The sequence below is a fragment of the Borostomias antarcticus genome (assembly GCF_949987555.1).
Source record: "Borostomias antarcticus genome assembly, chromosome: 1".
In the NCBI taxonomy this organism is placed as follows: Eukaryota; Metazoa; Chordata; class Actinopteri; order Stomiiformes; family Stomiidae; genus Borostomias; species Borostomias antarcticus.
Window position 1 is genome coordinate 35,641,860 of NC_140234.1, and position 15,206 is coordinate 35,657,065.

Genomic DNA, 15,206 nt, shown 5'->3' on the forward strand with positions numbered 1-15,206 from the left:
CCACCATTCTGAACAGCTGAGGGTAAACAATTCAGTTTAGATTGCACGCCGAAGTTGTTTTGAGGTAAAAACAACATCAGCAACTTCTATGATGACACCGCCATGATGACATACTGTAGATGATGGTGCAACGCTGAGAGATGGTGCAACGCCAGACACATACTGTAACTACGAAGGACTTCTGCACTCCTGACATAGAGCTGCGAGTGATAGGACTGTATAGGACTGAGACCATACTACTGTATCTCCCTCGCGAATTCTCGCACGCTATCGCCCGTCCTTGTTTGCACCCCGCCCTCGGCTGTGGCTGCGCGTCTCTGATGTCTTCCACTCAGCTGTGGGGACAAAACATCCCGGTGCCTTCATTATCAATGGGGATTTCAACCACGTCTTCCTCGACAAAACACTGAGAAACGTACTTCAGTATGTGAAACGCAGTACCAGAGAAAACCAGATCCTGGACCTACTGTATGCTAATGTGAGAGGCATACAGCGCTACCCACGCCCCGTCCCCTCCAGCAGATCAGACCATAACCTGATTCATCTAGTCCCCCAGGTACAAGCCTGTCGCCAGGCGACAGCCGGCTACCACTAGGACTGTGGAGGTGTGGACGAGGGAGGCTGTGGACAACCTACAGGACTGTCTCCAGAACACCGACTGGGACCTGTTCATGGAGGACTACGGGGAGGACATCAAAGTTCTCTGCTGCTGCTCTACACACTACGTCAGGTTCTGTAAGGAATGCATCCTACCCATCAAAAAGGCACGCTGCTTCCCCGATAACCAACTGTGGATCAGTAAGATCATTAAAGCCTCACTCAACAGAAAGAGGGCCTTTATGGTGAAAGACAGGGAGGAGGCCAGGTCAGTCCTGAAGGAGCTGAAAAGGGAGCTGAGAAAGGCTAAGAACAGTTAGACGGAGAGGCTGGAAGGTACAGCTGGAGAAAAACAGCTCCAAGGATGTATGGGATGAAATAGCCCCGATAAAATATGGATGAAAAAATCAGTGGGCAGAGTGTCTCAGGCCCAGCTGTGGGGGGAGGTCGAGAATGCGCTAATGAGCTGAACCAGTTCTTCAATTGGTTTGGCCTGTCTGTCTGTCTGTCTGTCTGTCTGTCTGTCTGTCTGTCTGTCTGTCCCGCTGCCCTTCTCCCACTGCTACTGTTCCACTGCTGAAGCCCCAAATTTCCCCCACAGAGATTATTAAAGTATATCTTATGTGTTCCTGAATGTAAGTATTGTCCTGTGTGTGATGATGTCTTTAACTGTTTGACCATTCAAATTTTCATCCAATCATCAATTTTCAGATTTGTCATCATACTTCTACTGTAACATTTACAGTATACTATCACTACTGTAAATTGACACAAAAATGCCCAGACTTTATTAATACTGTGACCGATGAGAACATACAGGTGAACAGGATTTGTTTTTTCTTTAAAGCTGCAATATTATTATTTTTTTCACATTACCCCTAACCCTAACCCCATTAAATCCACCTGATATCAGATTGTTTCATTGAGCCATAGCGTCCTAATAGCGTCCTACTTCAATAATTCTACCAGTCAATGCCTCACCCCTACCAGTCACGTGTTGTTACTCCAGCATTTCTGCCTGTGTTGTCAAATCGCGGCCTGTAGCTTTGCTCCGCCCTGTGCCTTTAATGTAGCCTACATATTAAACATTTTAGGCCTTTCTTTTGTAAACAAGTCTCTTACTGCCATCTAGCGGTAAGAAATCAATTATTGTCACTTCAAAGATATCCTCATGAATTTCTAACCAGCTTAATCTTCACATTAGAACACTTTTGTGTAATACACTTTGTACAAAAACGAATATCAAGAAACTGTTTAGATATGCTAATTAGGCAATATCTCACATTTCATATTTCAGTACCAAATATCTAAACAATGGATATATTCATATATATATATATATAGTTTGAGTTTGAGAGAGACTTACGCGCTACGACCTGCAGGTTGAGCAGACAGGTGCTCTTGCCGATGGCGTTGGAGGAGGTGCACTGATACAGGCCAGACGTACTGGTGCTGATGTTCCTCAGAGTGACCGTGCCCTGCATCTGGTCTGGACACACACAGCCAGGAGGGGGTTAGCACGCGCACACACACACACACACACACACACACACACACACACACACACACACACACACACAGCCAGGAGGGGGTTAGCATGCGCACACACACACACACACACACACACACACACACACACACACACACACACACACACACAGCCAGGAGGGGGTTAGCACGCACACACAGCCAGGAGGGGGTTAGCACGCACACACACACACACACACACACACAGCCAGGAGGGGGTTAGCACGCACGCACGCACACACACACACACACACACACACACACACACACACACACACACACACACACACACACAGCCAGCACACACACACACACACACACACACACACACACACACACACACACACACACACACAGCTAAACCTAATGCTCATTAAGCTCAGCCCCCCATTGCTCTCTGTAAAGTGCATTGTGTTGCCTCTGTGTATGAAATGTGCTACACGAATAAAGTTTGATTTGATTTGACTCATCAGTAATTATTACTACTGTAACTGTTTACGTCTCTGCCATCATCATGGCCAATATTAACAACGCTACTTCCAGGATTTGTGTACAACCACTGAAAATGAACCAGCAGAGGCGCCAAACTACTTCATTGGGAGATCACATGGCAACATTGGTGAGGAAAACAGTGAATGAACGGATGTCCAGGACTCATCAGCCTGGGAATCACACAGTAGTGCCTTTAAGAACAGGCTTCAGTTGCACAGAGAGTTGTGTAATCCAGATTACTGATCTACTCCACCATCCCTTCATTCTGCCCCCTTTCTCTCTCTCTTTCTTCATCTCTCTTTTTTTCTTCATCTCTCTCTCTTTCTCTTCATCTCTCTCTATCTCTCTCTCTCTATCTTTCTCTCTCTCTTCATCTCTCTCTCTCTCTTCCTTCATCTCTCTCTCTCTCTCTCTCTGCACTGGTGATGTTTTACAAAGAGATAAAACTGCGGAAGTGAACTGTTTAAAGTTTCCTCCAGAGAGGTCTATGGGAGGAAATCTAAGATCATCTCTCAATGCAAAAAGTTTCCAGTAAAACTGGAAATAATAATATGATTATTCTTGTGACGCATGAAAGTGTGTTTCAATATCAGAAGCGATTACTTAATATTTTTTTAACAGTTCTATGCATTTGGCACTTGTTTTGTTGAATTAATTAATTAACTTATCAATGAATAAATACTCACACTCCCTGCATCATAAGATTAATCATCGACAATCGATCAAAAATCGTTTTGCTGTTATCACGGAAACCTGAAACTAATTGATGAATATGTCTGAGCTGCATTCAGCCTTCAGCTGAGGTAAGCAGCAGTGTATGATACGGAACAGACCTGTGTGAAACAGCACCTGAGATCCTTTCAAACGCTTGAGCTGTGCTCAGTTACATCCCACTGGTGCAACATAACCGCCGAGCGATCCCAAAACTGCTAACCCCGGCCGTGTGGCACGCCCAGGCAGTCTAAATGAAGTGCTGTGAGGGTTTGAAAGCATCCCAGGTAGTGTTTGACGGAGGAAGGCGTGGTGGAGAGTTGCTGTGCTGACAGCCGGAGAGGAGAGGAGAGAGAGACGGCCACACACACGACTGATGAGTACCTCCTCCTACCCCCTACACACATCTGGATAGATGTGAGCAGCATGACAGCCACTCTACTAAGCCCTCTGATTGGCTAGGTGGAGATGCTGAGATACTGCTTTCACCAATCAAGGCTTCTCAGAGCTAGTGTTGAGAGGGTACGGAGTAGAGGGAGGTAAGGTATGCAGCATGAGCACCAGCATGACTATAAACACACACACACACACACACACACACCACGCACACGTACACACACATGCGCATACACACACAAACACACACACATACACACCAGGCACACGTAAATCTACATGTTCACCCACGCATTTTCACACAAACACACACACACACACACACACACACAAACACACAGACCACTGAACGGTACAGGTCACACTCTCCAGGGTCAGAGTCGGGGTGTGGCGGGCGGGGCAGGGGCATGGCAGATGGGCGTGGCCAGGTGTGTGACTCATATATAGTGTGATTTACCAGCGAAGGTGGGGCAAAAGGGCAGTCCGACGGCCAGGGGTTTAATACCTTGCGTGGCGGTGTGGGGCAGCTTGGGCAGGGACTCCAGCTTCTCCCAGGAGTACGTGGGCGTGGGGATGCCCTCTTCAGAGCCACACATCAGCAGGATGTCGCTGCCCACGTCCAGCGTTCCCTGGACCCGACACGCTGGATCCGAGGGGGGCACTGGGAGGGGGAGACACCAGACACAATATCCAAGAAGTTATTTGAACAAGTCAAAAAAGAAAACTCAGATTCCAACAATCTGCAATTTCATGTACAGTTGACTGATCCCTACCTGCCTAGCTACCTGTCTGTCTGTCTGTTCGTCTGCGCCTCTGTCTGCCTGTCTGCCTGTCTGTCTGTCTGTCTGTCTGTCTGTCCGTCTGCGCCTCTGTCTGTCTGTCTGTCCGCCTGCCAGTCCGCCTGCCTGTCCATCCGTCCTTCCGTCTGCCTGCCTGTCTGTCCCTCTGTCTGTCTTTTTGTTCTGGCTGCCTGACTGGCTGCCTGTCTGTCTGTTGGTCTCTCTCTTCCTCTGTAGTGTGTTTACCCAGCACGGTGAGGCCGATGACTCCGATGTTGCGCCCCCCTCTGTCGGGGAGGTTGTTGACCAGGCACTGGTAGGTCCCCGTGTCGGTCAGCTGGGTGTTGTTGATGAAGATGGAGGCACTTGTGCTGGGCATGGTGGCCACAAAGCCCACCCTGCCATTCAGATGGTTGGCCAGACTGAACACCTGCCCCCCCTGGTAGATGATCACCTGCAGGAGAGAGAGAGAGAGATACAGAGAAAGATATAGAGAGAGGGGGGAGGGAGTGAGAAAGAGAGAGAGAGAGAGAGAGAGAGATGGAGAGGAGGGGAGAGAGAGAGTGAGAGAGAGATGGAGAGACAGAAAGATGGAAAGAGGAAGAGAGAAAGAGAGATGGAGTGGAAGAGAGAGAGATATGGAGAGAGTGAGTTGGACACACTAGGGACATAGCAAGTCCAACAATGAGAATAACTGTCACAATATCAAAGTGCTGAATGTTAAAACTGTGATGGAGGCCATCTCCAGTGACAGTTGGACAAACCGTCCACAGTGCTGGACAGAGTGAGCATGGATGGTCTATAGAGGAGCAGTTACAATAAGATGCCACAAGAGGGCAACCTTGCACTGTGAAATCTTCACTTACTCTGGGAAGACAAGAGAGATTAGTAGAAATGATTATGAACAAGGTTGTTCTTGTAACACAGAGCTGCTGTTGTGGCAAAAATTGAAGAGAACACAAAATCTAACCCTCGAGTGCAATAGAACGGTACCAAACCTACACAGCCAATCAACTGTTGTTGATGCAACCTACACAGCCAATCAACTGTTGTTGATGCTGTACGACTACGAACTAAAACAGCAAACAGAGTTACATAACTGATGAGATTGTTTTCGATCCCCCCTAAAACTTACGCGATGCCACTGGTTCCAAGTTATTCCGGATAAATGATTCAATGTGAACATCAGGTCAAAATGGACAGGCCTATCGAAGCTGAGCCCATCGTTGGTGTGCGTCACTGCTCTGTGAGGCCTATCGGACAGCTGGAGGAGTTTGAAAGCTTTTCTGTGGCTTTGAACTCTGATTGAACTGCTTGTTTGCGGCCCACCCTCCTCACAGAGACCACCTTGCCTTCCAGCCAGCCTCACGGAGGCTGAGAGGGGAATCAGAAAGGCTATTCACAGCCGCCTGAAAGAGACTCTCACTCACCCTCACGGCCAAGTTCAAAGGCCCAAACAGGCGCTGAACCAGCTCGGTTGGCGCTGTGTGATGGGTCTCACACACACACACGCACGCACGCACGCACACACACACTGCTGCCTGGTTGACGATGGTAAACTGTGGCAATGCAATTTCCTGGTCTCGCTTTGTCCTCTTATGTGCAGATGAATGGGCAGCTCCTCAACTGTGATGAGATGTCATACCCCCGCCTGTGTGTGTGTGTGTGTGTGTGTATGTGTGTGTCTGTGTGCGTGTGTGTATTTGACTGTGTTTGTCAATGTGTGTTTGTGTGAGTGAGTGAGTGAGTGAGTGAGTGAGTGAGTGAGTGATTGAGTGATTGAGTGAGTGAGTGAGTGAGTGAGTGAGTGAGTGAGTGAGTGAGTGAGTGTGTCTAGATCTATGTGTGTGTGTGTTTGTGTGTGTGTGCGTGTGTGTGCACGCATGTGTGTCAGTGTGCGTGTGTGTATTTGACTGTGTTTGTCAATGTGTGTAATTGTGTCTTTGTGTGTGTGTGTGTGTGTGTGTGTGTGTGTGAGTGAGTGAGTGAGTGAGTGAGTGAGTGAGTGTGTGAGGTCTGTGTGTGTGTGTGTGTGTGTGTGTGTGTGTGTGTGTGTGTGTGTGTGTGTGTGTGTGTGTGTGTATGTGTGTGTGACTCTGTATATGTGTATATGTGTGTGTGACTCTCTGCCCTTGTCCTGGTCCTCCCTCTCTCTCCCTGCTGACGTCACCGTGGCGACCTGTCTGTCCACCATCTCATGACCTGGGAAAGTAATCTGCATGTAGGGTGAAAGTGACACCATCAATCGCTGCAGTGCGTGTCTGTGTGATTATCTGTGGGTGGATGTAAGTGTGTGTGTGTGCGTGTGTGTGTGTGTGTCAGTGTTTCTGTTTTGTCTTCATCCGTGTGTGCGTGAGATCACTACGCCTCTCGTGTGACCTCATTGGCTACGTGGTGTGGTGCAGGGAAATGAGGTCATGGCAGGCGGACAGATGGCGTGCCGCCCTAAGAACCCCGCTGGCCCCAGAGATCAGCCACCAAGGATGGAACACCTCCGATGGAACACTACTGATGGAACACTACTGATGGAACACTACTTATGGAACACTACTGATGGACCACTGCGGATGGAACACCACTGATGGAACACTACTGATGGAACACTACTCATGGAACACTATGGAACACTACTGATGGAACACTACTGATGGAACACTACTGATGGAACACTACTCATGGAACACTATGGAACACTACTGATGGAACACTACTGATGGAACACTACTCATGGAACACTACTGATGGAACACTACTGATGGAACACTACTCATGGAACACTATGGAACACTACTGATGGAACACCACTGATGGAACACCGCAGATAAAACACCACTGTTGGAACACCCCTGATGGAACGCTACTGATGGAACACTACTGATGGAACACTACTGATGGAACACTATGGAACACTACTGATGGAACACTACTGATGGAACACTACTCATGGAACACTATGGAACACTACTGATGGAACACTACTGATGGAACACTACTGATGGAACACCACTGATGGAACACTACTGATGGAACACCACTGATGGAACACCACTGATGGAACACTACTGATGGAACACCACTGATGGAACCCTACTGATGGAACACCACTGATGGAACACTACTGATGGAACACCACTGATGGAACACTACTGATGGAACACCACTGATGGAACACCACTGATGGAACACTACTGATGGAACACCACTGATGGAACCCTACTGATGGAACACCACTGATGGAACACCACTGATGGAACACTACTGATGGAACACTACTGATGGAACACTACTGATGGAACACTACTGATGGAACACCACTGATGGAACACCACTGATGGAACACCACTGATGGAACACTACTGATGGAACACCACGGTTGGAACAGCACTATCCACTAGCATACCTCCACACACATTACCTCTATCATATTGACATCCGCTGCTCCCTCATCAAACATCCTTTAAAACACAATGCCTCCACTTCCATGCCCTTTCCAACCGCTCAACACTCCTCTAACACACATTCTATAACCCCTGAGGCCCTCTATGCTCTATAAAGCCATGCAACTCAATACATCACTGGTTTAACCCCAGGCTATATCCAGTACCATGGGGTGCTGCAAGTCAGTCACCCTGCCACCCCCTCAGGATCTCTCACCCCCCCCCCCCCCCCCCCCTTCCCACCACCCCAAGTGTGTGTGTATGTGTGCGTTCTGTTTGTGTGTGTGTTAGGGATGTGCACAACTCACAATTTTCATAGTCGATTAATCAGTGGGTGGTATGAACGATTAATCGATTAATCGGTTTTTGGCCAACAATTGAAATATTTGATTCCAACGCTTTAAAAGAAGTGTTAATTTGAATGAAAAAAGTAAAGACTACAAGTCCACTGATTCTGACGCTGTAATTTAGCCGCCATTCCAATCAATATAGCGCTACAGAACGGATGATGTACAACATAAGTTCAGTTCAATTTAAATATTTTTAAAGGATGTGTTTATTTGAATTAAAAATAAAAAAAAGACCACAATTTGACCAAAATCGATAAGTGACCAAAAATCAACATGAACGATTAATCAATTAATTGGACCTACCCCTAGTGTGTGTGTGTGTGCGTGCGTGTGTGTACAGCTCAGGACACAGTTTCATTACTCCGGAGGAGGAATTTGGACGCATGTATCTGCCGTCATCTCCCTCTTGCCGACTCAGATCTGGGGGTACGCGAGGATGATCGCTTCATCGGGTACTAACGGCAGCTCCAGCTCAGATTTGGGGGTACACGAGGATGATCGCTTCATCGGGTACTAACAGCAGCTCCGGCTCAGCTGAGCTCGGCCTACAGAGCTCATCTCCGGAGTGATGGTGAGGCTGGCTCCCCTCATCGCATATCACCACAGGCTATCACCGCACGACGGATCAGGTTGCATCAATAGACGGGAACCATCCAGAAATGTATTTGGGTCTGTTATGTTTCCAGGGCATTTAGAACTACGTGGATCCTCAGAGTCGTAGGATAATGCTCCGTCGTCTCCCAGAGGTAGTCACCAAACAGAAGCAGAGAAAGCTGAAAATATCACGACTGTGTGGGCAGTAGAGTAGAGCATATAGCCGGTAGAGTAGGGGGTGTAACAGGGTAGGGATATACAGTAACAGGGTAGAGTAGGGGGTGTAACAGGGTAGGGATATACAGTAACAGGGTAGAGTAGGGGGTGTAACAGGGTAGGGATATACAGTAACAGGGTAGAGTAGGGGGTGTAACAGGGTAGGGATATACAGTAACAGGGTAGAGTAGGGGGTGTAACAGGGTAGGGATATACAGTAACAGGGTAGAGTAGGGGGTGTAACAGGGTAGGGATATACAGTAACAGGGTAGAGGAAAGCATACGGTATAGCCGGGTAGTTCATGAGAGCTTGTTCTTTACAGATGACCTTGTCCCTGTCTGTCTGTCTGTCTGTCTGTCTGTCTGTCTGTCTGTCTGTCTGTCTGTCTGTCTGTCTGTCTGTCTGTCTGCCTGCCTGAGCCCGGAGCCCGAGGTGACACACACACACATGCACACACACACACGCACACACACACACGCGCACACAGCACATCTGTACTCCAGTGAGAATACGTCATCACCACATGAACGATGTAGTGGAATAATTCCTTCCTGTTGAAACCATCCAATGTTATCCCTCCATCCCTCCACCTCTCTACCCCTCCATCCCTCCACCTCTCTACCCCTCCATCCCTCCATCTCTCTACCTGACATCCCTCCATCTTTCTACCTGACATCCCTCCACCTCTCTACCCCTCCATCCCTCCACCTCACTACCCCTCCATCTCTCTACCCCTCCATCCCTCCACCTCTCTACCCCTCCATCTCTCCATCTCTCTACCCCTCCATCTCTCTACCCCTCCATCCCTCCACCTCTCTACCCCTCCATCCCTCCACCTCTCTACCCTTCCATCTCTCTACCCCTCCATCCCTCCACCTCTCTACCCCTCCATCTCTCCATCTCTCTACCCCTCCATCCCTCCACCTCTCTACCCCTCCATCCCTCCACCTCTCTACCCCTCCATCTCTCTACCCCTCCATCCCTCCACCTCTCTACCCCTCCATCACTCCACCTCTCTACCTCTCCATCTCTCCACCTCTCTACCCCTCCATCCCTCCACCTCTCTACCCCTCCACCTCTCTACCCCTCCATCTCTCTACCCCTCCATCCCTCCACCTCTCTACCCCTCCATCTCTCTACCCCTCCATCCCTCCACCTCTCTACCCCTCCATCACTCCACCTCTCTACCTCTCCATCCCTCCACCTCTCTACCCCTCCATCTCTCCACCCCTCCATCCCTCCACTTCTCTACCCCTCCATCTCTCCATCTCTCTACCCCTCCATCCCTCCACCTCTCTACCCCTCCATCTCTCCACCTCTCTACCCCTCCATCCCTCCACCTCTCTACCTGACATCCCTCCATCTCTCTACCCCTCCATCCCTCCACCTCTCTACCCCTCCATCCCTCCACCTCTCTACCCCTCCATCTCTCTACCTGACATCCCTCCACCTCTCTACCCCTCCATCTCTCCATCTCTCTACCTGACATCCCTCCATCTCTCTACCTCTCCACCCCTACATACCTCTACCTCTCCATCCTCCATATCTCTCTGACCCTCCATCACTCTACCTGATCTCTACATCCCTCCATCACTAACTCTCCATCCCTCCATCTCTCCACCTCTCTATCCCTCCATCTCTCTAACTCTTCATCCCTCCATCACTCTAACTCTCCACCCCTCCATCTCTCCACCTCTCTATCCCTCCATCCCTCCATCTTTCTATCCCTCCATCTCTCTATCTCTCTACCTCTCCGTCAGTCTACATTGCATTACAGTCATTTAGCTGATGCTTTTATCCAAAGCACATCCAAAGCGCTACCTTTCCGTCTCCCCATCCCTCTATCTCTCTACCTCTCCATCTCTGTACTGTACCTCTCCATCCCTCTACCTCTCCATCCCTCCATCTCTCTACCTCTCCATCCCGTTACTTCTCCACCCCTACATACAGTACCTCTACCTCTCCATCCCTCTACCTCTCCATCCCTCCATCTCTCCACCTCTCCATCCCTCTACCTCTCCATCCCTCAATCTCTCTACCTCTCCATCCCTCTGTCTCTCCACCTCTCCATCTCGCTACCTCTCCATCCCTCTGTCTCTCCACCTCTCCATCTCTCTACCTCTCCATCCCTCTGTCTCTCCATCTCTCTACCTCTCCATCCCTCTGTCTCTCTACATCTCCATCCCTCTACCTCTCCATCCCTCTGTCTCTCCACCTCTCCATCTCTCCACCTCTCCATCTCTCTGATCCTGTGTATGTTTGTGTGTGACTTCCTCCACATGCCATTGTCAGTGTGTGTGTGTGCGCGTGTGTGAGAGAGCGTGTGAGAGAGAGAGAGAGAGTGTGTGTTTTCGGTGTGAACAGCTGCTCTCTCCGAGCCTGCCCTGGACGTGGGTTAATTAGTGCAGAAGCTGATTGCGTGGCAGCCGGGTTCAGAGGGCGGGAGGCAGGTGAGTGGGAGGAGCCTGAAGCTGCAGTCAGGAAACAACTCACACGGAACGCGCCATCGCCGAGGCCAGGAGAGAACCCTGCGCTCTTACTGTTTGATGGCTGCACCCACACACACACACACACACACACACACGGCAGTGTGTGAATTTGGTCCTGGCCTGGCAATAGAAGTGGCCCGGTCTACACATATTCCATGGCGGGGCACCAGGGAACATTCCGGTAGCGGTGGCGGTGACGGCGGTTGAAGTATTGAGCTGAACGCTCGCCAGACGCCTCCCTCGCAGCGCCCCTCACCCTTCACACTTCAACATGTGGACAGGAGGAGCGGGGATGCAAACCGGCTACCCTTCGTTCAGATAAGAGATCTTCGGTCTCTTAGGTTTGTCTATTACACGTGCCTGCATCGTCAACGGATACAGTACATAGTACAGCACACAGTAGATCTGTAACAGATGTGTACCTGCTCCGGCTGGTTGGCGTTAGCCAGCGGGATGACCATCCAGATGATGTTGAGGTTGTTGAGAGCAGCACTGGTGGTGAAGGAGCAGGGCAAGATGGCCGCCTGGCCGCGGGCGACCTGGACACTGCTCTGACTCACGGTCACGTCCAGCGCCCGCACACACACTGCAGAGAGAAAGAGAGGGAGAGAGAAAGAGAGGGAGGGCGAGAGAAAGAGACAGAGGGAGAGAAAAAGAGAGAGGGAGAGAGAAAGATGGGGAGAGAGAGAATATTTTATTAGAACAAACACTGTTTGAAACGTAAAATAAATCTCCATGGAGAACATAAAACATGTTGATATAAAAATAAACTGATCTAGAGAGTATTTAGTTTCCTTCTCTTTGAGTTATAAATAAAGCAGGGACCAAAATAACTTCAGTCACATTATTAGCCCAATATAAAAGTCCCACAAATCCCCTGTGTTGACTGAGGATACAGTAGCGGCCTACTGTACAATATAGAGCAGAATATTACACCAGCAAAGGTCACCTTTAATATTAACGCAACATACGTCTTCTTTTCCAACACTCATTCAGCCTTTTCCTCTTCATTTCATTTTCATTTCCACCCTCATTTCTTAGATCCTCTTTTGAGCTCCTCAGCATCCATAAACGAATACCAGGGACACAGTCAAACAGATGGAAAACGTGTTCCTAACCCTAACCCTAACTAAATATAGGTTATATTATTATATTATAAATAAAGGATTTCTGGGCACCTCAAGACATCACAATACACAACTGACCCAACCTCTCTATCTCAACTGTTAGTCACCTGCTAAATGCTACAGATAGCATGGGTATCAACAGATACCCAACTGCACCTGCCCTAGCCCTGACAATTTGGAAGCATATAAGTTTCTTGATAGTTTGAGAGCCTCTGGATAAATCCCTATGGCTCAGTGGCTCACAGCAAGAAGGTCCTGGGTTCGATTCCCGCTTGGGACACTGTCAGCGCTGGGGGCTGAGTTCTCCCCAGGGTAGTCAGCAGGGGCGGACTGGGGAAATAATGCTGGTCGGGCAATGCAGCCCCAGTCAGCCCACTGATCTTGCGACCAGCCGGCAAGTTGTTGAGCGGGGGGTGGGGGGGTGGGAGGGGGGTGGTTGTGCGATTTGTTAGGCAGGGATGGAGGGGGGGCATTTATGGCCATTTACAGCAGGCCGGGCCAGTTAGCGCCGGGAATATCCCCTCTGAATATCTCACTCACAGCAACCTGCCCAGCCCACACCGGCCCACTTGGGACGAATCCCGATGGGCCGGTCCTCGAGCGTCCGGATGGCCAGTCCGCCATTGGTAGTCAGGTACCCAGGCGGGGTATCTCCCCAGGGTAGTCAGGTACCCAGGCGGGGTATCTCCCCAGGGTAGTCAGGTACCGAGGCGGGGTGTCTCCCGGGCCTTTCTGTGTGGAGTTTGCATGTTCTCTCCACGTTCGTATACAAAACCCAATACGAAAACCATGCAGAAGAACAGATGGCTAACGCTGTCCGTCCCTGACGAAGACAGACAGGAGCTCTTGGACCGGTCCACGGGCGCGGCTCATGCACAAGCCTACTATCTGCTCCCGGCTGCCCTTGGGGGGAGGACAACAGGATGGGCTAAGAGCAGGAGAAGCATTTCCTCAGCGACCCTGATGCATGTGTGTGTATGTGTGTGTGTTATCCATGCGTCACCCCGTACTATACGTGTGTTTGAGTCAAATGCACCTGCGCAGGCCGCATGACAAAGTCTAGTACCCAGATGAAGTGATCCCGGATCTGCTGGCCGATGCCTCCCTTCCACATGAGACGCTCTCACCACCATTCCTCTCGCCCAGCTGTCAAAGCACAGCTAACTGGGAACAAAAAAACACTTTCACGTATCCTATTTCTGGAGCAGCTAAATACGTTAGGGCCTAAATTGAGTTATATCTCTCCCACAAACATACGTCTAGGTCAGAGACTCAGCGGGGAGCCATCTTATCTCAACACAATGACCGGTAATCAAATTAGAGAAAGTGAGCATGTCCTGAGAATTGCCCTCGTACGGTATCTCTGACATCAGACCACGCGAGGGTGATTATGACATAAGCTGATATCCTAGGTGGGAGTACAGTAGGTAGTTGTGTGCAGTCCAGCCAGCTGGTATCTTGCGGCTGACAGACTGCTCCCTGCTCCTTCCCTGTCTGTCCAAACCTCTTCCTACTCTCCTCTCTGACTGGCAAAGTCCCCAGATCTCCCCCCCACCGCACCCCCGCCACATTACTTGGAAAGTAAATGATTAGCAGCTTTTTTCAAAGCTTTATCAAGGTTCTCTGCGGTCTCAGACATAAGATAGATTGTCACTGTCGGCTGTGAATCTTGTAGCTTTAACATTTTTTTGCTGAGCTGTTTTTCGAATACATGTCATTGGTCCCATGGCGTGAGATGGTCAGAGGTTGTCTCTACTTTTGTTTTACCACCACAATTTGAGCTATGAGGGTCTCATCTGACAGTGTCAAAATGTTCATAACTTCATAAAATCAAAGACTATAAAGATGTCAGACTGGTGTGAGCAGCCAAACTGAGCTGTGCTCCCGAGAATACGATATTGCTGCACAGACACTCGTCTTTGCTCCAGGTTGTTGGTTCTCAAACAGGGGCGGACTGGCCATCGGGAGCACCGGGAGTTTTCCTGGTGGCCTGGCGCGCCAACTGGCCTGACACGCAGTGAATGGCATGCCCCCCCCCCCCCCCGTCCAAAGATCGCGCACCCACCCCCCCCCCCCATGTTCCATCCCACCACGTCGGCTCGGCTCGTGGCCTGACTTGGGCATGACTCCCGGCATGAAATATTCACCCAGTCCGGCCCTGTTCTCAAATCTGCAACTAGTCTCCCAGACCGTCTCTGTAAACTCTTGGATTGTATGTAAAGTCTTAAACAATCACTGCAAATGCTTCAGAACACAGCCTCATAATCTCTAAGATCCTCTTCCTATAAACAAGAAAACATGCGGCTACTTCCCGTTACGGTTATGTATTTTGTCACGGGAGATTAGCTGGAGAAGATTTGCATACAGAGAGTCCAGAGCTTTGGCTCTGTTGACCTAAGGGGACCCCTTCAAAGCCAGGGAAACATAATCCAGCACGGCCCCCCCGTGGCTAGGACTACTGTACCTCTGACACGACAGCCCACTGCTTAA

At 49.7% G+C, this 15,206-nt stretch overlaps 1 protein-coding gene across 4 annotated transcripts in view; it reads right to left on the minus strand.

The window, feature by feature from the left end:
- The window catches only part of igsf11 (immunoglobulin superfamily member 11), a gene marked incomplete at both ends in the record, with an annotated part of 85,873 nt that overhangs the window by 4,531 nt on the left and 66,136 nt on the right, over positions 1–15,206 (minus strand). For 3 of the 4 annotated variants that reach the window (XM_084441653.1, XM_084441652.1, XM_084441651.1), the window contains 4 exons: positions 1,964–2,086; positions 4,229–4,384; positions 4,749–4,956; positions 12,012–12,175. In XM_084441653.1, the coding sequence (XP_084297779.1) occupies positions 1,964–2,086; positions 4,229–4,384; positions 4,749–4,956; positions 12,012–12,175 (651 nt within the window). Of the gene's footprint in view, positions 1–1,963; positions 2,087–4,180; positions 4,385–4,748; positions 4,957–12,011; positions 12,176–15,206 lie in introns of all 4 variants that reach the window. The other variant, XM_084441650.1, reaches the window with a different exon arrangement.